The following is a 25,355-nucleotide window of genomic DNA, read 5'->3' as shown; positions in this document are numbered from 1 at the left end:
CTCACTCTCAGCAGCCACAGCTCCCGGGGACAGGAGCGCCTGCTGGGAAATTCCTGGATGGCCTCTCCCCGCCCCCCCCCCGTTCACCTCCCCGCTCTTGGCCAGCGCTCTTGCTTTTCTGCACCCAGCAGTGTCTTGCTGCCTCCTCTTTAGAATGCTCCGCGCACAGGAGGAAAGGGGCGGAAGGGGAGGGGGTACCTACTGTCACTCCGCAGCTTGACATGCCCTCCTACAAGACAGCAGTGCCCACAGGTGGGCCTGCCCCACTGGAGACCTGAGGACCGTCCCCCCTCCCCGCCCCATCTAGGCAGCCCTTTTCCACTCCAGGGCGCCTGAAGCCAAGAAAGGGGCCGCACCCTCCCCGCGCTCCAGCCCTGCCACTGGGTCCCCGAGAACCGCCCCCCAGCAGCCCAGCCCGGAAACAATCTCCCTTTGAGAGAGGCTGCCAAGCTGGGCGCCTGGAGCAGCCAGGATGGAGGCGGGGTGGGATGGGGGCGCCGGCAGGGCCCCGGCGCGCTCTAACTCTGGAGAGCTGAAGCCCCCCGCGTCTTCGGCCCCTCCTGCAGTCCTGGCTCCAGCATCTAAAGCTGGAATGGCCTCCGCTAGGGAGGGGGGGTGTGTTTCGCCTTCGCCGGTAGGGTATGGGGGGGGTAGGTGAAACCAATCTCGGGGAGGGGGTCCCCTCGCCGGCCTCCCTCCTCGCGCCCCCCGCCTCAGCTAGCGAGGTTGGTACCGACCATTAGTGGCTCGGGTCCCGCCGGCAGCTCGCGCTCGCTGGGGGCGGGAGGGGGTGGGGGCGGGGAGTAGGGTGGGGGCGGGGCGGGAGGCGCTGTCAGAGCCGCGGCTGCACCGGCGCATCCACCGCCGCCGCCGCCGCCACCAGCGCCGAGGGGACCGCGCGCCGGCCCGGTCGGCTGGGCTCCGGCCGCGCGCCCCCGCCGCCCCGCACTCCCCGCCAGCCCACGGGCCCGCTCTCCGCGCCCCTCCCGCCCGCCCCGCGCCTCTGATCTCGGGCTCCCCGCGCCCCCACCCGCGCGCTCCCAGGCTCCGGCCGCCGCCTCGCTGAGCCCAGAAGGAGTGGGGCCAGGGCGGCAGGGCCGGGCCGGGGCTGCGGACGGTGGACGCGCGAACCTCGCGGCTATGAAGTGGCCCCCAAGGGCCAGGAGCCCGACATCCCCTGAGGAGAGGGGCGCGCGCGGCCCAGGGCAGCAGCCTGGGGGCTCCGGGGCCGGGGCATAGGGGCCGCCACCGGCGATGGACCGCGCTGGGGACGATCCGGACTCGCCACCGCAGGTCAGTGCCTCCCGCACCCCGCGCTCCCCGCAGCCGCCGCCGCCGCCGCCACCGCGCGCACAGAGCCCCTTTATGCGACCCCCATCAGTACCCACGCCATGTCCTCCCGGGCGCGCGCGTGGGGTGTGTGTGTGTGTGTGTGTGTGTGTGTGTGTGTGTGTGTGTGTGTGTCGCACAGTGAGGGCAGCTGAAAAGGGGAGCGGGGCTGGGAGGCCCTGCTGCTGCTCAGGAGCTGCGAAACAAACCCTGGGCACTGGCTACCCTCCTTGGACCAAGAGGAGGGAAGAACTGCTTCTAACAACGGGTCCCTCTCAGCCAGTCCACCCGGTGCCACCTCAGCAGGTGGTTCCAGGTGGCCCACAGGAGCAGTCAAGAGACGGCACCTCTGATGTACCCATGTTCCCAGAAACAATCATCCCTAACTCCTCTGCTATTCCCAAGCATTGGCAAGTTAACTATTCACGGAAGTCAACCGCTATAGCTCTTCTGGGGATGCTAAGGGACTGAGAGGTGACAGGAGTGACAGCGGGTCCTTGGGACCTTCGGTGCAGCAAGAAGGAAGAGGGTCAGACAAGCTTGCCACCCCTCAGCCCCTTCACATGGGTTCAGGCCTAGGCCTTGAGCCCTCCAGTCACACCCAACTTCAAAGAAAGAAGCGGAAGAGATTGAGGCTAGAAAGGGTGCCACCAGTCCACCAAGCAGGGGTGGCAGGGTGGGCAGCTAAAGTCATGAGAGGAACCCCCATCCTCATGAACACAAGGTCTTGACCAGCTTCCCCCAGTCAGACCACATCTCAGTCCCACACTAGACAAATAGCTTTTAAAGAACCTGGTGGCTAAGGGACTCCAGAGGCCTATGACTGTGGCCTTGCCTCTGTGTGGTGGAACTAACTCTGTTTGCATGGATACCAGTTTGGGTGGGGTATCCAGAGCGCCTTCAACGTGGGCTATATGGCATGCACTGTTTAAAATGATTGCCTCGGATGCCTAGCACATAGCACTAGGTTATTTCCATGTGTTTGTGAGAAAAGGGCAAGCACAGTGTGTCATGAGTTACTAAGGGGCCATATGGCTGCACAGAACTGTTGCTCTAGGGTTTTCTCAGAGTTATCTTCTGACTCTTACATCTATTTCCCTACTTCAGATCAGAGCCACCACAGAATTGAAACATTTTCTTGCCAGATCTTTCTTAGTGACCATTAATTGCCTTCGTGGAGCAAAAGTCAAGTTCTTTTGTTCATTAACTGGAATGAAGACCCTTCCCCCATGAGGTCTGCAGAAAGAATTCCCACTCTGCTCAGTCTATTTTCAGTACCCCAAAGGTCCTGGAACTATGTGCATTTTCTCTCTGTTCTCCTGGATTAAAGCAAAAATGCTAGCTTGGGTTAATGGCACAGGGACAGTGAATACATTTGTGCCCCATTGGGCAGGGCTTTGTTGTTACTGTTCCTGAGACTGATCTTTCAATGCTTAGGAAGCACCTCGTGTTCAAGCATGCTCAAAGCAGCTGTGTGCTGAGTTAAATATGTGCGTGTATGCTTCTCAAGGAGCAGGTGTTCGCTGCTCTAGCTAAAGCATAGAGCAGGTTAATCACTGAGCAAACCAGCTCCTGAAACAGTATGAGAGCCCTTGTCAGAGACCAAAGTCTCCAGAGAAAAGAAGCCCCATTTCTTTCACTTAGGATTGCAGATAGAGTTGGATTCCCCCACAATAGTTTCCAGGGAAGAGAGGACCAAGTCAGTATGCTTTTCCTGTCTGTGGAGCACAAGGTAAAAGATGGGTCAGGAGCTTTATAAGAACAAGACACAGAGAAGGATGTGCTGATCAGAAGCCCCGCCTCTGTACCAGGAAGCTTGGTGGTCCATTGTGGCTGGAATAGAGGGATAATCTCTGTGGCTTAGAGATGCCTGAGTTCCCCTCTGTTGAGAACTGGAGGGGAGGAGCACCTAAAAGAGAGAAGGGCCTGTGATAGGCAAAGAGAAGGGGATAGAGAGAGACCACAAAGACACAGGCAGAAGCCAGGGCATGCAAAGTTCTCTTCACCAAGTCCCCAGCATACAGATATGGACAATTATACTTCCCTGTAAGAACCCTCCATGGGGGCATTGGACAATCCACTGAGAGGCCAAGAGACAGAGGGGGCAGGCTGTGAGATCAAAAGCATTAGGAATGTACAGGGATCTTCAAACAGGCCCTCCTACTTGCAGTACTGAGGATGCTGCTCTTCCTTCTAGCCTCTCCCTACCCTTCCTATTCCTGAGACACAATGGAAGGGACTAGGATGCAGGACCTAGGCAGGCCTCAGGGGAAGAAGGAAGAGAAGGCTGCTGCATGCACCACTCTCCCCAGCCAGGCTTCTAGTCACAGACCTTCAGAGACCCTCCTGAAGATCACAGTAAGAAGAGCGGGATATAATGCAGAAAGAATGGGCCCTGGCTGGCCCAGGCTTAGCCTTTCTGTGACCAACTGAGTAGACTTTGGGGGAAAAATGAGTCCTATGAAGCCCTGGTTTCCTGAAAGTCTATAGATTGAGAAGCCCACATCTTATAGTCTATTTTGGGAGAAAGTGCTATGTGAATGTTAACTGATTATATATTTTTCCTGCTCCCCCCAACACCCATCTCCCATTCTCCCAAAACCTAGATGACTCCGACTAGCCAACTGGAGCCCGTCTCATAGGAATTGATCCACAGATCCCTTGCGATCCTCACTCTACATAATCACGCATACTTGAAAACTTTGAGCTAGATCTGCCCCTTTCATATTCAAACCCCAAGAGCCCAAAACATCCCTCTACTAAAGAACAGCAAGAATGCTATTTTTATGTCTAGTTATTATCAGCACTTTATCAAAAAATCATGTTATTTAAAAAAAAATCCTAATCCATGACCTCTTATTTTCCATGCTAAAAGGTGACCAGAGATCCCTCAAAATTCAGTCCATTCATCCTGACACCAACTAAAACATCTCCTGTGTCCAAGGTTCTGCACCAGATGCTAAGGGCATATAGTACAAAATAAGTCAAAATCAGTTTTCTATTTAACTTTGGAAGGACTATGTGGGTTGCTGCTTCCTTTTTTTTCCTGCAGCTACAGCAAATTTACTTTTCTAATGAGGTTTAGCTCCGGCCAATATTAAAATGAGTCTGTGTTCCCTGCGCACACACCAGCTGACAGCAGCGCAGGAGGCAGCCTCCATGCCAAGTGCTGGCAGAGATTAAGGCTTTGCCACCGTAATAAGCCCTAAAGTAGAGAATCTAAGTCTGGATCAAAGAGTTGACTGGACTGAAGGACTGACATTGCCCAAGGGTCCCTAGATCCCTAGCCTTCGTGTTCTCTGTACAGGCAGAATTTTTCCTTTCTTAAATATAGAAATTGTGTACCAGTCATCTACTCACTGGAAGGAGAGGGGAGAGGGATGGATCAAAGAGAAATCAGAGCAAAAAGATGTGGCCATGGGGTCATAAGTGTCACTGTGATAAGTGGCCAGTTTCTCCTGTCCTTACTGTGTGGCTGTGTGGGACAGCTTCCCTAGGGGTTTGCTTCCTTTGGGGCAGGTGAACCATCCTTAGAGGCCAGACATCACTGTCTCTGTTCAGGCCCAGAATTTAGGCTATTCATTTCATTGTTTCTCAGACTTGTTAAAGGCAACAGTGAATGGTGTGAGCTGTGTCACCCTGTATCCTGAACAGTCCCTTGCCACTTTCGTTTATTTCAAAGGCACTTAGCCACACGTGGCTACATATTTTGAACAACACAGATAAAGAACATTCTTGATAGCACAGAAAGCTCTAATTGACAGACACATACATGTTTTTGGTAGAGTGGCTAAGATTGTAGTCACTGGGGTCAGATTGGTTGAACTCAGATCCCATTTCTACTACTTTCTAGCTGTGTGACCTTGAGCCATGGCTTAGCCTCTCTGTGCCTCCGATCTGTAGTCTCTAAAATGGGAGTAATAATAGGTTGTTGATGAGAAGGGAATGAGTCATTGTAGTTCATCATGCTAATTACTCAGAACATGCCATAGCAGGTGCCATGCTATTTATTTTATTTGAAAAGAGAAAGCCATTTGTATTATTCATTTGCTTACCAATTCACTGAAGCACTTACCAAATAGGCCACTCTGGACCAGACTATTTGCTGCCAGCTCATGACTATGCTTACAATACTGAACACTCTTGAGCCTCAGTTTCCCCATCTGTGATAGGATGTAGCCCTGGAAATAAACTAAGACTGGGATTGTATCCTTATTTGTAACTGAATGCTGCCAGACAAAGAGTGAACTGGAGCTTTGGTTGGAGGAGAAGGGATTCTGTTTTACTGGAACCCATCTCACCCAAAAGCATTTTAGAAGCCTGGGGAGTTCACAATGTAAGTTGTGAGCTCAGCCACCGTGGCATCTTGCTGATAGAGATGGAGGAAGGAATTTGAGGGGCTCTGCTTGGCTCACCCCATCCTTCAACTAGAGAGAAGGAAATCCCAGAAGCCCTGAACTCAATGGACAACCACAGCCAGGAGGCACTTGGCTGGACAGGATTTAGTTGCCATATACCCAGCAGACTGTGCCGCTGGAGCCCACATTATGGTCCTGGCTGTGTTCATAACTGTATGACAAATCTTGTAGGGCCTCACTTGCTTATCTAAAATGGGGTAAAAGACACCTCCCCTCCCAGGTAAATTATGACATTTAATCCCCTCAAACACCCCAGGAGCTCAGTTGCCAGAGATTGGAGAAAAGCAGACAAGGAAGGGAGTGGTAGGAAGTAGGAATTTTCCACCAGACGGATGGATGGCCATCTTAGCCTGAATTGGGTTCTGTGACTCTAAGCTGCTTCTTTCCTTGTGTGGAAGAGGAAACAGATACTCAGAGTGCTCCCACTCCTGCCTAAGGCTGCACAGAATTTCAGTGCCTCATCCCAAACCATGTTCCAATCCTCTGACACCTACTGGCCCTCTGGCAGGTGGTCTATCCTCTTAAAGGAACAGAAATGCATAGGACAGTACTAAGCTCAAGCCTGTAATCCTACCTACTTGGGAAGTATAGAAGGGGGATTGAGTTTCAAGGCTAATGGGTTGGGGGGGGGTGATTTCTTCCGATGTTGTCTTGACCAGTGACTAGACATGGTGATATGCTCTCATGCCAGTGACTGTGACAAGAGGAGGATCGTGGCATAGGCTGGCCCAAGCATAAATCAAGACACCATCTTGAAAAGAATCAGTACAAAAAGACACTGTCAAAATACCTGCCTCCTAAGTAGGAGGCCCCAAGTTCAAACTCAAGTAGTACCAAAAAGAGAAGAAGAAGAAAGAAGTACATAGGGCAATATCCTTTCTCAGGGTCAGGGTACCCCTCTTCCCAGGTGGAGGTGGGCAGGGAGATGAGATGACAAGGAGAATGGCCTATACTTTCTCCATCAGGACCCTTAGGTAGGCTGGCTCCTCCTGCCACCTAGCAATGCATCAGAAACTTGCACCCTCATGTATTCTGAGCAAGGAGTAAGCCTAGCCTGGATCACTGAAGCCAGACACTCTGCCAGTGTCTTTAGGGGGCTAAGGTCTGGATCCTGGGACTGCCTAGTTCCTGATTATCCCAGATGGGGAGCCCTCTGACTGGGGGTATCCTCCTGAGTTTGCATAAATCTGAGAATAACCATCCAGATAAGCCTCTCTCTGTTACCACCTTCTCAGATCACTGCCTTCAGAGGGGTTGTGTGGGTCTGCTTGGAGGCAACCCCACATTAGTAACATGGATGTTGTCATTGTGAAATGGACCAGCCACATCGCTGTAGTGCTTCAGGGCATCTATTTGGTTCCCCATACCACCCATCTGTTCTTTCTCCCCTTCCCCAATTATGCTTCGGGTCCCTGGGGAGGCCACTAGGCCAGCCCCCACTCAGCCTGGTCACCCACTGGTCCAGGCCCTCACTTCACCAGCCTGTTCTCATTGGAGAAAGGTCTCTGGGCATGGGATTTTTCTTTCTCTGTCAGTTTGTGATCTTAAGCTGAAGCATTGCTCTCATAACTCACCACGTGTCGATATTAACTTCTTCGCCCACTCATCAGTCTCCCTCTCTGTGTCACAGAGCAAGCAGCCTGGCTGATGTTGGTCTCTGCTGCTGCCCAGGTTTCAGTTAGGAGATAACTGCACAGCCCTGTTTGCCACAGGGAGGGCTGTGTCCTATGCCTGCTTCATGTGACATTCTCAAGCAACAGCCTAGGAAGGCATACAGGGAAGCAGTCTCATGGACCCTACAGGACACTCAGCCCAGCCCAGCAGCAGAGAAAGCTTACTAGAGTCTCCCCTCCAGAACCTGGTCACATCTAAACAGGTGACAGGCTTCCTGATTTTGTGGTTAAAACCCACATAGCATAAAATCTTCCCTTTTTAATTACTGTTTTTTGGGGGGTGGGGAAGCAGCCCTGGGCTCAAGACCTGGCCCAAGTCCCTGAGTTTCTTTTTGCTCAAGGCCAGTGCTTTACCATTGGACCCAGAGAACCACTTCCAACTTTTTCAGAGTAGTTTACTGGAGATAATAGTTTCACGCTTTCCTGCCCCGGCTGGCTTCAAGCCATGATCCTCAGATCTCAGCCCCCTGTGTAGCTAGGATTCCAACCATGAGCCACCAGCACCCAGCTAGAAGCTATTTATCAAACAAATATTTTTGCTAAATCCTGGCAACCACCATTCTGGTTTCCATCTCTGTGAGCTTAATTATTCCAGGTACCTCATATGAACAGGACTGTACATGATTTGTCCTCTTGTGATTGGCTCATTGTCCTTAGCACAATGCCTTTAAGGCGGAGCCATGTCATATGTGTGTCCTTTGTAATGCTGAATAGCATCCCACTGTAGGCATACATCACAATTGTTCATCTATCTCTAGAGGATAAGTTCTTTTCTACCAGATTGGGGAGCAAAAGTGCTCAAGCCACAGTAACTCTCCCCATTGGACTTTTCCATTCTGGGTGTTGCCTGTGCAAATACAGAGTGAAGCTATGTACCAGATGCCAGAGGAGCACCGGTCAGGAGGGAATCCCATTCTGTTTAGGGTCTGATCAGGCATCTTCCTTCTCCCTTCGTCCATGCTCTGCTTCCTGAACATCCTCACAGGTCAGCTGGCATGAGAATGAGTGCCCTGTCCTCATCCTGGAGGGAGAGCAGCTCATGCAGTGGAAATACAGTGGGGGACAGAGGGGCCTCCTTGACTAGTGAGGGGGGTAAGGGGAGAGGGAGTGCCTTCATCCTGTGCCAGACCCTCTGTACCCCACTGCCTTCCTGGGAAATTCTGCTTCACTACCTCCAGAAACCCCACAGGGAGCCAGAGCCCAGAGGACCCTGGAGAGGCCCTTGGATGTGGCAGTTCTGCCTTCAACACGTGCCTCTGTGATGTTCAGATTCCATCTCAGCGATCAGTGATCTGTGGCCACCCCTGCAGCTTGCTGTGTAATATACAGCCCGTAAAACATACAGATACTGTCAGCATAATGTACCGCCTGTGGGATGGAGATTTAAAGACCCCTCTATTCATCACATCTGCACCTGCTGGGCTTGCAGGGGGTGAGCCTGCCTCCCACTCCAGCTCATTGCTTTCCTAGGCTGTGAATAACCCAACACCCTTCAGCTCCTTACATCCAGCACAGTAAGGTAATTCTCCAAGATACAGACGTTAGGGATAGGGTGGGCACAAGAGAGAGACGTGGGCAGTCTCAGAAGTGGTAAGAAAAGGAAGGAAAGGGCAGAAGATAATGGTGGATCACTGGCCCTAGATCCTGGTTGATGGGTCTCAGTGCATTGATAGCTCCAGGGGCTGGAAAAGAGAGAACGTGTGACCTAGCAGAATCCCCAGTTGTTCCCTGGGGAGAATCTTGGACCCAGCAAAGATGAAGGACTAGTTGTCAGAACACCAGGGAAGCCCTCACGGCCTGACTGTTGTATGACCTTCAGTTCTAAGACTCAGCTGTCCAATCAGAAAAAGCAGTACCCTCCCTCCTAAAGGGAGACAGTGTGGCAGTGCATTGTAAGCTTTAAAGGGCCTGAGGAAGAAGCCAAGATGTCTCCTCTCTCTGCAACTTCTCCAGGCACTGAGGTTCAGTCCAATTTTGAAATAAGGTGGCAGTGGTTATTGATGTCATTGCATTTTTATAACCTAACACTTATAGTGCGAATTGTAAAGCAAGTGTTTCCCATGTTTTCCCCCAAGGAAGAGTTATAGCTAAAGGAGACTAAGTCACACAGTCCTGAGCCCTGTGGTAGGAATGCACAAGTGAATAAGCCCTGGCACCTCTAGAGAGGCCATGGCCCAGGGCCCATAATCAGCAAGTACACATCAGGTTATAGACTGGACCCCTGGCAGTGTGGGTGTCTCAAATGCTCAAGCCTGTGGAGGGCAAGGAGAAGAGATAGGACATTCAGAGAAGCACAAAGCCCAAGAGTCTCACCTAACCAGCACCTTCACCCAGGGCAGCATAGACATCAGCACCAAGGGAAACAGAGGCAGTCAGTAGAGTTGGACAGCCTCAGAATGGGAAAGATGATGCTGTGGGGACAAACAGATGTTGGCTGTCCAAGTCCTCCCTCCAGGACACCTAGGTCTAAGAGTGACTCCTTAAGGTGAACTCAGCTCCAGGGTCAGATCCAGTAGAATCACCTGGCCTGCCTTCCAGGGGTCCAGAGGATCTGGCAGGTGCCTTGTGTCTGGCTCCACACTTCAGTGGGCATCCTTCCCTGTTTGGCTCTGAGACAGCTTCATTGCACGAGTGCTCAGCACCCAAATAGCATAGCGGCGGTACCTTCTCTGCCTTGAGGGTTGTAGGAAGAAAGGGAGGCACCCCTCCTAGCTTCCAGAGCACAAGGTTCTAGGAGTCTTGAAGGCCTTGTGGCCTATACTATCCTGGTAAAGGAAGGGAGGAGGCCTTCTGGTCAGCTGCCCACATACTGCTTGCTGCAATTGTTTGCTCATAGTTGTAGATTTACTGTCTTGTAGTTCTAGTTCCTGTTGCTTATCCAGTAGCAGAATAGTTGAGCCCTTCTCCACTGTACAGGTACCTTAGGCTGGCCCTTGGGCTTTTCATAATGCACTGAAGATTGCAGATTTCTAGGAATCTCCAAACCAGCAGGTCAATATTTCAAAGTGATTTTGCTATAAACCATGTGCAGAGTCCAGGGCAGGACAACATCCTGAAGTTGGGCTAGACAAAGTGAGTCCAAGCAAGAAGAGTATGGGGACAGACTCTTAGAAGGAGCGAATGAGACACACTTGTTCCCCGAGCTTACCATACTGCAGAGAGGAAAGTGGCCTCTTTGGAGGTTGCTGGCTTAAACTATGTGCAGAGCTGAAGACTTACCCTGGGAGAGGAAGAGGGGAAAGGTACCCAGCTGCACTTGGCACTCACTTCCACACCTAACACCTGCACAGGAGACTCATGAGCCCTGGTTGAGGGACCTGATGCCCACTGTGCCCAATATGTTCCCAGACCTTACCTGTTACGACTGCATTGGCTCCTGTTACTTGTTCTATCACCTCATCACACTTTCAGAAGTGTTCTCGCTTGGATAAAGAAGTGTAAGTTCTCACTAGCCCTGATGATCAAGGTGCACGGGGATTTTATCCATCTGTTAATAGGAGAGCAGAGGATCTGCTGGCCACATGCTGTGAGCTTCCTAGGAGGGGCTAGCATCAGCCCTCAGCCCAGGAAGGATGTGACCAGGTTACATTGCACATTGCCTAGAACCCTCAGGAAAACCTCTTTATGACTCAGTTTTCTCTGTGTAACACAAACAAAGCTTTGGTATTATAAGGGCTAATTGTTAAATGAGTTAACTAATGTGAAATCATTTAGGGAGCCACACATATACCACTGAATGTGAGCTATTGTATGAAATAGATGATACATAGGTAGACAGGCAGACAGACAGACAGACAGACAGACAGACAGACAGACAGACAGACAGGCAGGCAGGCAGGCAGGCAGACTGATTGCTGGTCCTGGGGCTTGAACCCAGGGCATGGGCTCTGTTTTTGAGCTTATATGCTCAAAGTTAATGCTCTACCTCTTGAGCCACAGCTCCACTTCCAGCTTTTTAGGAGTAAATTGGAAATAACAGTCTCAATGACTTGCCTGCCCAGGCTGATTTCAGACTGTCATCCACAGGTCTCAGCCTCCTGAGTAAAGATTACAGGTATGAGCCACCAGCAACAGGCTTATGACTATGACTTTTCAGAGGGGTTGCCCCTCCGTTCTAGCATGGCACAGAAAGAAAACTAGGCTCGTCCTATCTAGATTCCAGGACCCAAGTGTTGCTTGGTGCCAAAGGCACATGACACAGTCTTTTATTGGGACAAGGTCTTAGTCATGGATTCTCTAATAAGGCTCAGAAGCAGTAACTGACACTGAGTCATTAACACATGTATTCATACTCATATGGAGTGCTAGCCAGGAGCATATATGTAAATGCACATGTATGTCAAGAAGAAACACCTGACTTCTGAATTTAGTCAGTGCTTTGTCTAGCAGCCTATAGGAGTTGTCTAAATGAAAGATTCAACCCTCGCCACTTCTAGGTTCGAGGAAGAGCAGATTCCTGAGACATCTTTGCCAGACTCACATCCTTGTACATCCTCAGCAAGTGATATCCAGACTTCCACTGGTAGAGGACATATGACAGCTGTTCAGGGCCTGCTGCACACCACAGGCAAATCAAGCCAGAAAGAAGCCTGGCTAAAAGGAGCAGATAGAGCAAAGGCCAAGGCTAGGTGGGATGTGTGCAGCCAACGGGGCATAATGGCTTCCAAGAGCTGGGCCTGGTTTACTTCTTGGACTTCAACTCGGTTGAAAAATCTGTTCCACTGGGGCTGTCTCAGACCCAGTCTTGGCAGGAGAAGGTAAGGATGGGACATTACTATATGACATGTCAATCCTGCTGCCAGGATTATCAAGGATGTAAGAAGGACAGCAGGATAAACGCCTTGTTAGAATTCAGGGGTAAAGACTATGGGTGGGGTCAGGCAACAGGGTAGACTCTGAATTAAAGTCACATCACCACAGAGGCCTGCTACAGACAGAAATCTGCCCTGAATCAGTATTAAAGGGGTACAGCAGATACTTCATTGCTGAGCCCACCAGAGCAAAGAGGGAGAACTAAAGACAATCCCAAAGTTGTGTTGGCTTTCAAGACAATGACAGAAAAAAGGAAGCCTAGATGAGGGGCTGCTGTGGGAAGAAAGATGATGGTTGGATTTCAGACATGTCACAGTAGAACATACCAGAACAAGAGAAGCATAGAAGCCCCATGGAGATGAGGAAACCAGGCTGGAAAAATATAAAGGTTGGTGGCTTCACACCATACCATAAGACCAGAGTTAGCAGTTGAGATGAAATTGTCTCTCGTCCTCCAGTCCCTTGTTTTTTCCCTGCCTCCTCTTTTAGAGAGCAAAACATGGGCTTCCCGGTTCTTTAGCATCCATCTGCATTCCAGCATCCAGGAAGGAGTTGGCGAGAAGCAAGGTCAAACAAGATTTTATGACAGCTACAGTAACTTCTATTTTTCATTGCCTATCCCATGTCAGACAGTGTACAGATTTTGTTCTAACTGTTCTGACAACCTATCTGGGAAAGCACATTTTTGGTCCCACTTTACAGATGGGAAAACTGAGGCTCAGAGAGGTTCCCTTGCAAAGCTCACACAGTAAAGAAGTCATAGAGTATTTGTGACTCAGGATCTCCCTACCATTGTACTGTTCTTCCATACTTCTAGAATAGAGCAAAGGGAAGGTGGGAGGCTGGTGACAGAAGGCCACGTCTGCAGGTAGATCCTGTGGTCACTCTCAGTAGCTGTGAGGGCTGGGCAAGAGCTGAGCAGTTTGAGGTAGGAGAGGCCCAGCTGTCTAGTGGTAATAGACAAACACTAAGGTATCACAGGATCTCTGACACGGTGTATTTCTGCCTCTGTGTAGAGATTACATCTCTACCAGGACCATGGCTGGTCCTTGTCACTAACCTTTTAATCAGTAGGTTGCCATGAAAATGGAGCCGATTTTCCTACTATTGCATTGTGTTCAATAGGGCTTTGATCTGCTCCAGATTCTCCCCTTGTTCGCTTGAGAAAGAGGTTGTTGGGAGAGCCCTGTAGCAAGATAGAGTGAGGTGTGTCACCCTTAAGGAGTAAACACAGCTCCTAACCACAGCCACCAAGGAGCAACTCACAGCCTACTACCACAAGGAGGGAATTCTACCAACTGCCTGAGTGAGCTGGGCAGCAGATTCTTATCTAGTCAACGCTCCAGAGGAGAATACCACTCAATGAATCCTTTACAGCCTGATGCAACCTCAAGAAATAAGGTCTGGACTCCTGATGTTTAGAATGGTGAGAATAAATGTGTGCTGTTTTAAGCTCCCAAGAGACAGACATCAAGAGAAAATGAGAGGATTTGCCTTGGGAACAGTGACAGTTGGCACGGCTGCTGGAAAGGACCTAGGACAAGGAGGGGAAGAGAAAAGGAGTGGGGTGGGGGGGGGCATGAGGTGGTGGAAGGTAGTCCATTTCAAAGTTGAGCTGTCCTCTTTACCTCTCAGGTGAGGCTGAGAGTTTTGTTTTTTTTTGTTTTGCAGAGACTGCACCCAAACCATATGAACCCCAAAGATGTCTGTTTCCCTCATCAGGCAGGGCTGAACATCCCTGGGTTATTCTAGATCCTGTTCCATTGGTGGTCTTGCTAAGGGCCTTCCCGTACTTAGCCACAGACCACTCATCCCCCACATGAACACTACTGTGCAGTCATTCATCCATCACCCGGGATGAACTCTGGTCTAAGTCACACATAGGGAGGGAAGAAAAAGAGGAGGGATTCCTCTGAAAACTATATGGTGGCTTTTCACTGAGGGCCTGCAAACAATTGTATAGGTTCCCAAATCTCTGACGGGATCTGTCTCCTTTGCTGCCATTCACTCTCCATCTCTTCCAGTCCTGAGTGGGGTCATAGGCCTGCTTATGCCTTCCTATGTGGGCCTCAGTGGAGGGCAGGAACATGTGATGTCTCTCCAGGACAAAGCACTTATTTGCTCTCAGGTCCTCCCACATAGAAGCCCTGGGCCAGTGAATAGACTTCATACTTTTCCCTGGAGACTACTTGCTACTGGACAGAGCAGGGGCCTATGGCAGAACCAGCTGGAGTCAGTGCTCATTCCATCAAAATTACTGCCATAACCTAGAATGGACTTTGATTTGTAGATGTTCCTCACTGAACTAAACCCAATTTTCATTTCTAACAGAACTGTAATCCAAATCTAACTCAAAACCTATTTCTGAAAAGGAAAAACAAAAAAATCACCTATAAGAAAAAAAAAATCCAATGAATCACGCCTGTAATCCTAGCTACTCAGGAGGCTGAGATCTGTGGATCACGGTTCAAAGCCAGCATGGGCAATAAAGTCGTGAGACCCTTATCTCCAATTAATCACCATAAATTGGAAGTGGAACAGTGGCTCAAAGGGTAGGGTGGTAACATTGACCTGAAGAGCTCAGGGACAGCATCAAGGCCCAAGAGTTCAAGCCCACAACTGACAATTTCATGTTTTTTGATGCCGTTAGGCAGGAAGAAACAAACCTAAGAATATTCTTTACACCATATAAGAATAGGTGTAACACTTTTTTTGGTCTGTATCCTTGGCTTGTTTTTCCTAGCTAGAAGGAAACCGATAGTAGAAGATCTAAAATTCACATCGCCCTTCCTAACAAAGCATCTACAAGTACCAGCCAGCAGTAGTCCAGGCCCTCAGTCAGCACAGGACAAAGGCATCCTCAGGTCTGGGCCTTCCTCTATTCCTTCTCCATCCTGTATGGTGGAAGGAAAGGAAAGGAGCCTTGCAGCCTTAGAAGTCTCATAATCTGTTCCCAGAGTCCTTGGGACTAGCCACTGGGTGGGGAAAGTGAAGGTAAGGCCTATCAATATCAAGACACTAGGGCTCTTGATAGGTGAAGTGAAGGTAAACCACAGGAAAGCAAAACCCAGAAGAAGCTGTGAAAAAAAAAAGGCAGCATGACCTGGCAGGCTGCTGGACTGCTGGACCCAGAAGTCAAGGCCTTGGCTTGTGCCTAACATGGGAGCTTTAGGTTTATCGTGTACAACTATCTAAACTTTCATGACGTACTATGCAAGATGGGGACAAAGTGTCCCTGCCTGCCTCACAGGGTTGTTGTGAAGATCTAAAGGTCCAGCTTTATTTTTAAAAACAACAACAACAACAGATGCCCTGCGCATTCAATGTAGGTTCAGAGGAATCCCTTTTCTTTCCTCTCTATGAGTGACTTAGACCAGAAGAGAAAGAAAGAGAGAAAGCCCTTAGAGGGCCTGTGTGTTCTAGAAACGGATACACAGGGTGAGGTCAATGTCTGTGCCCTATAGCCCAAGCAGGGGCTATGTGGGCCTGAGGGTTGCAGCACTGGCTGCTGAAGGGCTGGGTTGGGTTAGTGAAGTATGAATTGACCGGACTGGGAACTGATTAGCTCTGGCATTGAGCTTTTCCTGAGCAGCGCCTGCAGAATCAATACTAATCCCTTGATCCCATTAGGGGCTCCTGTGGATCTCTGGGACAAAGTCTGTGCCTCTCTCTTGGAAGGAAGAGGGACATGGCTTAGGATGCTGGAGCGCTGGCCAGCATCTCTGCCATTTCTTTCCAATTTCCCGTCACCCTTCTGTTACCACTGCCTCTTTTCCATACCCAGAGGGCTGGGGGCAGGAGCTATCTTTCCAGCTGGCTCCCCAGCTCCCCTGTGAGGCTTCAGGAAGAAGCTTCAGCATCTGCCTCTGTCAGCTCAGAGGCCCAGACTCCTGGGAGATATTCGTGTTTGTCTGTACACAAACAGAAGGTTTTCAGATTGTTTTCTCTATCTTTGCCCTTGTTTTCTGCGATGCTGAAGATGGATCAAGTGCTCCAGCCATGAGTTGTCTCCTCAGCCTCACAGAATCTTTTTTCTTGGTGGTACTGGAGTTTGAATTCAGGGCCTTGTACTTGTTAGGCACGTGCTTTACTGCTCATTGCCACCCTCATTACTTTTTAGCTCTGGATATTTTTTGAGATAGGATCTTATTTCCTGCCAGAGCACATGCCTAATCTGGAACCCATTCCTTTTAGATCTCTCATTATAGCTGGGATCATAGGCATGTGCTACTGCAACCAGCTGAGAAAGTCTCACAAGTTTTTCTCCCCAGACTGGTCTTGAACCACAATCCTCCAGATGCCAGCTTCCCAAGTAACTGGGATATGAACTATTGATACCTGGGTAGAAATCTTCTTAACCAGCCATGTTTTGATCAATTCCAAAGAACATCAGTGTCTTCCATTGAGTCCGTACAGCATGCTAATTATGGCCAGTACCCAAAAGAGGTAAGATAGGGGTTGCTTCCTCAAACAGGACTGAGCACATATTTCCTGGAGTCAAAAGTTCATTGCCACCTATATAAAACCACAGTACTTATTATTACATGGGCTGTTACATAAACCATTGGACGAGTATGTTGAAATAAGTGTGTGCTGTTTCTACAAAAATATAATTGAATGTTCTCCAAGGACCACATAAGGACAGTCTGTGGAGGCAAAAAAAAGTTTCCCCAAATTTGATGAAGATTGATGGGAACCAGTCATGAACACTATCGAATACTATTTTCAGATGTCTTTCCAAGTGTCCTCCACCCTCCAGTCACTGCAAAGGTCTCAGAGCTGGAAATGGCAGGGAGGTGAGGTGAAGACAAAAGGGCAGTGTAGGAATTCTCAAAGCTTCTACTCAGCCCAAAGCACCCTCAGCCCAGCACCTATAACCTGGAAGTGCTGGAAACCAGCCAACATTGGGTAAGGTTTTGTTTCCTTTTGTTTTGTTGTCAGAGGGCTTGAACTCAGGGCCTGGGCACTGTCCCTGAGCTTCTTTCACTCAAAGCTAGCCCTCTTCCACTTTGAGCCACAGCACCGGTTCCAATTTTTCTGGTGGTTAATTGGAAATAAGAGTTTTATGGACTTTCCTGCCTGGATTGCCTTTGAACCATGATCCTCATATCTCAACCTCCTGAATAGCTAGTATTGTAAGTGTGAGCCACCAGCACCCAGACAGCTGGTTAGTTTTGATTTATGTACTTGTAATCATGGGCAAACATTATTGAACAACTGGCTCTTCTAAACTCCTTGCTGAAAACAGTACAGCATGTGTGTATGGTTCTATAAGAGCCCTCCTGTTGACCAGCTAAATTAATGCAAAGACTTGATCCTCCAAAGAGAAGCGGTGTGGATAAGCCCTGAGCTTGCTTGTAATGGACTTCTGTCACACATGTATTCACACAAAACTCTCAGATATTATGTATACATTACACATCGCCTGCATAAGATCTCTCCTGGAGGAAGGACTTCTTTCCTCTCCACATTGCTGTATCATCCATTAATCCAACAGCGCCTTGTCCACTATAGACACAGTGAATATTTGCCAGATGGTATTCAATTAGGCTGATCTTCAGCTTACTGGATGATGAACTGCATCACTGAGGCTCAGATATTCCCAAGAAAGCCTTTCCATTCCTTTGGAATTAGCTTGCCTTATGCCAACTTCATGTACATCTCTGGCATTCTCAGGTTTGGATACTCCTGGGCTATTACAGCCTGACTTGCCCTCCTCAAGATAAGATGATCAGTCTTGGCTAAGTATCTTGGACATTTCCCTAGTTCCTATCTGCTGCCCAAAGCAACCCAAAACCCATGGCTAAGTTCTTGTTGCTGTGTCTTCTCAGACATGCCCAGTCTTCCCTGGCTCCCTAGCTTTCATTAAGGCTCAGCTCCTTGAGGTGTTACTTAGGCCCTCTGGTCTGACTCTGGCCCCCACATGACATTTTTTATCTTCCTAGTGCCTTAGCCTCAGGTTGCTAAAATAGCAGAACTAAAAACTCATTCAACTTCTTCCAACCTACTTCCATGCTTCAAAGATAAAGGTGGAGGTTAAACATAGTGAGAAGTGTGACTATAGTCTCCAGCAGCGGGTGGAAGGGTGAGAAATGACTCTGATTGTTGCTGCCCCTGTGACTGGCTCCCAGTAGCTCTCACAATATAGCCCTTGTTTCTATCCACAGGACACTGAAAACACCCAGGAAGGGGAGGCCTCCTTATGCCTGCCCTTACTGGAGAGAGATGTTTGTCATCACGGGCCAGTCAAGGCCTGAGTGTGAGTGTTGGGGTGGGGAGTCACGACCACAAATGACCCTGAGGTTCCACGTACATTCACATTTCCTGTCTTGCCATACTTTCCCCCTTTTGCCTCTCCTTCCATCCAACATACTCTGAAACACCCATTCTCCCCATTTTAGTTATCCCCACTCCTGGGTTCTCCTCCCTGGCCCAGATTCTCTCTACTTTTGTGTTGATTCTTCTGCCTGTCCTAAGTAAGGCACAGGAGCCATTCTGAGGTGGTAGATATGCCTGTAACCACCAGCAACCACCACCACCCTTCCTCCAAATCCAGGGAAAGGCCACATGATGGGAGGAGGGATGTGGAATCCACCCTGGTGTCAGACTGGAGCATAAACACAATCTCCAACTCCAGGGCCCCCACATCCAGGCACCATCTTCTCTGAGCCTGCCCCCTACTGTCCAGATGGCTGTTTTGCCAAGCTAAAGGCACTGTTCTACTTAATAACCTCCTGGTAATTAGCTCCACAATTTTGCCACTATGCTTATAATAGCCTCCATTAAAGTTATGGGGTTTTCAAACCGTAATGGCTTCCAGAGTAATTAATGCACAACTGGGTTTATTGCTAAGTTTATTTTTGGAGCTTTCTCTTCCTCATTCTTCTCACTTTCATCTCATAGATATTTTGACCAAAAAACCTGAATGGGCTCAGATACTCAGCATGTTCCCTTTGCATCATGCCTCCATCTTCCCTTTATCCTTTCCTCCCCCTTCTTCCTGCTTCAGTGTCCAGCAGGTACTGGGACCCAGGATGCAGGCAGCTATGGCAGAAGATGGCTGTTCAAGTAGTTTTGATTGAGGCCAGAAAAAGATTTGGGCCTGTGTGCATTCCTCAATCCACCTGTCCCTCACCCAGAAACTTCCCATTCCCTGCCTTGTTGAAAACACAGAACCATGCTTCTACACTTCCTCCATATAGCTCTGATTCTACTAGGTGCTAATCATTGACCCAAGGCAAATTATTTAGTCCTCTTGCCTTAGTGCAAACAGCTATAAAACAGGGACACACCAGCACGTATCACACAGGGTGGCCATGAGCATAGCACAGAACAGTACAATTAACAATAGTGTGAATACCTTTGTGAATACCATGAATGCTGTAGGACAGCTGATAACCACTAACAACCATCCAGACAAACACAGGGAGGCCGAGTAAGCTGCAAGACACAGCATCCATCCAGAGGGAAAAGAGAGAAAAAGCAGGAAAACACTGCCCATTGGGTTTGACCTTCATAGGCTAAGAGGATACAACACTGATGACTCCATATTCCTTCCACGTTTCCAACCTAGAATTTGAGAGCATGCCTTTACTAGTCTCAGACTATACAGGAAATCTTCCCAGATATTTTAGCTCCAGCTAGACCTGGCCTCCCTGTCTTAATCTGTTCTTTTTTTTCTGTCATCATAACACAGTATCTGAGGCAGAGTAAGAAGGAAGGGTAAGGAAGAAGTTTATGTGGCTTATTGTACTGGGGGATGAAAGTTCCTGTGGGCCAGCACAGAAATAAAAGAAGAGTAGAAAAAGGATGTGGCAGTTTCCAAGATGGCCATGAACCTATTCCCCTGGTCATGAGATTGCACTGGAAGGAGTAAACACTGGCAGATCTTCCACAGAATGAAGAACTTTGAATCAGGATGATTCCCCTCAGGTAGTACCTCTTGGTTCCATGGACGCTGACATTTTTGAGAAGCACCTCCTGATGAGATAGCATGGCTACGTACCACTTCTCACTGCTGAAGCCTATGCCACCTAATGCTTTTCCTGCAGGCACCCCCACAAAGGATGCCCTATAGACATTGCAGAGAAGGGTACTCTTAGCTTCTCACAGAGCCACTCCTAAAACACTTCTCCCTGTCCTCAGAGCACCCCTCCCACCCAACTCCAGCTCTTTATCTATGCTGTGAAGCATTATCCTGGGCCTAAGTATGCATTGTAGCCAACCTTTCTTATGCGTTTTTATTAGAGGCCATCCCTGGACTTGATGGATGTTGACTCATTTCATTCTGAAAATAACCTTGGGAAGTAGGTGTCCAGTTTTTGTTGTTGTTGCTGTTGTTGGCTTTTATTTGTCAGCCATGGGGCTTGAACTCTGGACTTGGGTGCTGTCCCTAAGCTCTTCAGCTTAAGGCAACTGCCCTAGCCTTCAGCTCAAGGCTTCCACCCTACCCATTGAGCCACAGCACCACTTCCAGTTTTCTAGTGGTTAATTGGAGATAAGAGTCTCATGGTCTTTAGTGCCTGGGCTGGCTTTAAACTGAGATATTCAGATCTCAGCCTCCTGAGTAGCTAGGATTACAGGCATGAGCCACCATGCCCAGGTAGGTACCCAGTTTTGAAGATGAGAAACTGGTACAGCGTGTTGATGTAATTAGGCAAATCTCCCACACTCAACTCATAGATAGCACACTTGACATCAACACAATGTGATTGTGATTAAACACGTGTTATCAGGAGCCAATGCACATATCTATGGCTCCTAACTACTCAGGAGGTTAGGAGATCTGAGGATCACTGTTCAAACTAGCCTAAGCAGAAAAGTTCATAAATCTCTTCTCAAAATGGAATCTATGGCTGACTGGTAGAGCAGTATCCTTGAGGCGGGGAGGGGGTGGGAGAGAGAAAAAGCTAATGACAATTCCCAGGCCCTGCTGAGTTCAAGCTCTAGGTCTGGCACGTACACACCCAAAAGAAAAAAAAAAGCAGATGTCACTGAAGTATGTCATTTTAAGCTTTGTACCCACCTGCTCTTATAATGGACCATTGTCCTGGCCCTGTGCCTGTGAGAGGATGCAGGCTCACTCATTTTCCCAGGCAGATATTCGACGTGAGAGGTCTTTGAGGAGATGGATACCCCTCTGAGATACCATGCTGGGTGTCCTTGAGCCAGTGGCCCATATTATGTGTCCCTCTCAATGCCAGGGTCTCTGGCCATCCTCATCCATTCTGTCTTACAGGTGTCCCCCTTTGAGGGCTGCTGACCCCACCTCTGAACAACAGCTCCTTCTGACTCCCTCAGGCCGGACTCTGCAAACCTGCTTCCACAATGGGTGGGTGTGAGCGCTGGTAAGACCTGCTGGCCAGCATTCAGCTGCTCTTTCTCTTGTGCCTGGCCGGTGGGCCCATGCCTATTCTTTTTTTCCCTGTGCTGCCCGCGCTCCGTGGCCGCCCCTCTCCTGACCTTGCCACCACTCAGGTAATGAGGAACTGTGGGTGCAGCCAGCCTTGGAGATGCCGAAAAGACGGGACATCCTTGCGATTGTTCTCATCGTGCTACCCTGGACTCTGCTCATCACCGTCTGGCACCAGAGCACCCTTGCTCCTCTACTTGCTGTGCACAAGGGTGAGCCCTGTACTCAGCCCCGCCCCCCATCCCCACACCACCCCCTGCCACGCCCTGCCTCCAATCTCACTCCCAGCACCAGCCCCCTCCTTGCCCCAGCCCAGCCTAGATGATAGCAACCACAGCAAATGCAACCCTGTCTTGCTCTACACACTAAGCAGCTAGAGAGACCCTATGCATCATCTTGGCCAATGGGAGAACCTAATGAAAGCTCCCAAAAGATGTCCCTGGAATTGAGGTTTAATTCAGTATGGTAACATGATTCATATCAAGATGACTGACTTGAAAGAAGAGCTGCTCTGTTTTCAATGCCCAAGAGGAGGGAGCATGTCACACATGGGCCACCCAGGGAGACATGAATTGGGGTGGTCAGGGGGTAGAAAGCTGGGCATAGCATGGATAAAAGCCTTTCTTATGGGTTTTATGAGATGAGAAGGGCTAAGCAAAAACTGTCAGGCTTAGAAAATGGATAATTTGGATGCTAAGATGAGAGAGACACTTGGTTTCTAGTTGTCCTACACATGTCCCTAGAATGATTTAGGGCAGGGACAGATGAGCTGTGTGCAAGTTTGACCAAGTTGGGTGTAATCTCTGCCTTAGGAGGTCTGACTATGAAAGGTTTGTTTGCTGCATTGTTTCTTGTTTCCTGAGAGGAAGGATCCCTTCTCAGGTGTTGACCTGGAGATGTAGATGTCAGCACATCCTCAAATGTAGAAAAACAAGTTGGACTCTAGTGACTCGTGCCTATAATCCTGAGATCTGAGGATCCTGATTCAAAATCAGCCCAGGAAGAAAAGTCTGTGAGACTCTTATCTCCAACTAACCATCAAAAAGCTGGAAAGTGAGCCATGGACCAAGTGGCAGAGTGCTGACATTGATTGAAGTAGCTCAGGGACAGCACCTATACCCTGAGTTTAAGCCCTAGTATTGGACAAATGTGGTTCATATTAATATAGACACAACAGATCACACATCCAGTTCCAAGATCAGCACAGGTCAGGAGCAGAAAAGGGATTTGGCCTGTATTGTGTTGGGAGATTATTTTAGGGGGTGCTGGGGGTCAAACCCAAGGCAAATGTTGTACCCTTGACCTACATCCCCCATCTGTACAGTGCTTTCAAAACTTTTAAGGAAACTATCAGTTTCACCTTCTCTTGCTTTGGAAACTCTATCCAGAGAAAGAAGTCCAAAATGAATGGAAGAGCTAGGAATAAAACCTCCTCTGAGTCCAAGGTGGCCTTTGTCTCTCACACCTGAACTCTATACTACTCCACCTTCCGTGCCCTCCACATCTGCTACTTGTCATCTTTTAGCCTCTAGTCTCATTGCTATCTTCTCCTCTACCCCTCTTCACATACACACATGATACAACACTTTCATACCGTGCTTCTGCCATTGTAAAATGCATCAACTTACCTAGGAGCACAGAAAATAGGAAGTCATCCAGTGACCAACAACAGTTCCGAAGTAAGGCCTAGAAACCCACTGTAGCCAATGACAACAAGTGATTGGCTACAGGCTATATCTACAAATCATAGTCCAGGCTATGCTGCTCTCCACAGTGAAATGCCAGGCCCTGGAGCCTCCTACAGATCCCGAAGCTTCCTCTAACAGGGCCAAGCTCGGGATTGCTGTAACCACACTGTCTGTGCTGGACATGTTGGACTTTTCAGCCACTTGCCATCCTTTCCTTCTGCATGTAAAGCTCCTTTGACACTTGCCAGTTTAGAACCACTGGTACCTTGAAAATGCATCATTCTAGAGAGATTAAAATATATAAATTGACAGATCAATTCTGTTGCTTTCTTGGCAGAGCAAGGATCAGAGACAAGTAGTTTTGCTCTGATGTTACTGACCATTCTGACTCTCCAGAGCATGCAAGGAGGAAAACTGAATGAAATTAGTCACTAGGAAACCTCCAGTACTCAGTGTTACAGAAAGGCTGAAGCCAGTGAATAGGGCAGAGGTCCAGCCGCATACACAGAGAAGTCCCCCAGGCACAAGTACTCTGCCTATTCGAAATGGTCTGGGTACTGGACAGGTGGTTCTAAGTCTGCCTCAGCACTCAGTGTCTAAAATCTTATTGACTACAGAAACAAAATTAAATATTATATCCAGATCAGAACCTATTTTCAGTTTGATCCAAAACATCTCCAGAAAACCCCTTTTGGCAACTCTTCTGGTCTCCCTGCCCTCTCCCACCTATACCCTGCTCCCCTACAGCGTCATGGCTAGCAGGTTCCCAGCTCTACCTATCTATCCTCTGCACCAGTGGTTTCAGAGTCCTTCTTAGGAGCTGAGAGCCAAGACACCATCTGGGTTAGATTCCACACATCCTCACATCCACAGGCTGCTAATGGTAGGGGTGGAAAAGAGGAAGGGAACAGAATGGCCACTGCCAGGCATCCTCTCTTCTACCATACTTAAGCTTCTCGTGTGACCTTCCCTTTTCATCTATGCTGGAAGTTCATGGAGCCACAAGTGGTACCACTAGGTCTTTCTAGTTGTGCCTGGAGGTAGTGATAGTAACTGCATCTGGCAGCACTCCAAGCCTGACATGTATTAATTCATCAGTGCAAGCATTAATCAAATGTAGTAGATGTTGTATTTGGGGAGCAATACTGGGGCTTGAACTCAGAACCTCAAACTTTCTAGGTAGATGCTCTACCACTTAGCCATATCCCCATCCCTTTTCTGCTTTATTCTTCAGGTAGTGTGAAACAAAGGGAGACTTCAATTCTCCCACCTTTAGCCTACCACGTAGCTGAGAGCACAGGTATGCAATGCAACACCTGGCTTATTGGTTGAGAAGTGCATCTCACTATCTTTGTACCTGGACTAATCTTGAGCCTCAATTCTCCCAATGCCCACCTCTTGGGAATCTAAGATCACAAAGATTAACCACGCAATGTATCCAGCAGATCCTCTTGAGAGTCTAGGATTACAGGGATTCTCCTCAAGTAGGTCCAGTAGCTCCAATTTACAGTTGCTAACATCAACTTTCACAAGAGCAGTTAGTTAAGAAAGGCAGAGGGTGGGGTCTGAGCCCTGGCATTCAAATTTAAAAGTCTGTCCTGCCCCTACCCATTGCCACCCCCACTGAGATAGCATGTCAGCAGTGAGGACCAGGTAGGTTGATACATGGGGCACTTTGGTCAGACATAGCTTGGAGAGTAGGGACTCAGTACTCATGCCAAAGGGCATAGGGCCTAATACTCACTACTAATGCCAATGGGCCTGATTTCTCCTCTTATAGAATAGCTAGATTTCCCATCAGGATATCAAATGTGCAGGGTGTAAAAGCCTTAGTTACTAAGGATGACCCAGCTGGAGCAGGTTGCCGTATCCAGAGGCCAGGCTTCTGCAAGTGTCAGGTATTCCCATGGCACCTGCAGGTGGAGACAGGAAACAAGAACCTGGATGCCAGGGCAGTGGGACAGTTAGTGTCCAGCCAAGTGCGCATGTCCAGGAAAGTTGAGTGGGAGACCTCCATTAAACC

General features: G+C 48.9%; 1 protein-coding gene across 3 annotated transcripts in view; it reads left to right on the top strand.

Moving 5' to 3' along the window:
• Positions 1–551: 551 nt before the first annotated feature.
• B3gat1 (beta-1,3-glucuronyltransferase 1) overlaps positions 552–25,355 on the top strand; it is a 31,971-nt gene continuing 7,167 nt past the window's right edge. The window contains exons 1-3 of one of the 3 annotated variants that reach the window (XM_090319751.1): positions 552–634; positions 21,471–21,563; positions 21,710–21,856. In XM_090319751.1, coding sequence (XP_090175877.1) covers positions 21,560–21,563; positions 21,710–21,856 — 151 coding nt within the window. In that variant the 5' untranslated portion in view covers positions 552–634; positions 21,471–21,559. Of the gene's footprint in view, positions 635–843; positions 1,294–21,470; positions 21,580–21,709; positions 21,857–25,355 lie in introns of those variants that run through there. The other 2 variants (XM_090319752.1, XM_090319750.1) reach the window with 2 other exon arrangements.

Source organism: Megascapheus bottae, chromosome 27 (assembly GCF_031878675.1).
Source record: "Megascapheus bottae isolate mThoBot1 chromosome 27, mThoBot2.hap1, whole genome shotgun sequence".
Taxonomy (NCBI): Eukaryota; Metazoa; Chordata; class Mammalia; order Rodentia; family Geomyidae; genus Megascapheus; species Megascapheus bottae.
The sequence above is the reverse complement of the archived record's forward strand: the minus strand, read 5'-3'. Positions and strand labels throughout refer to the sequence as shown.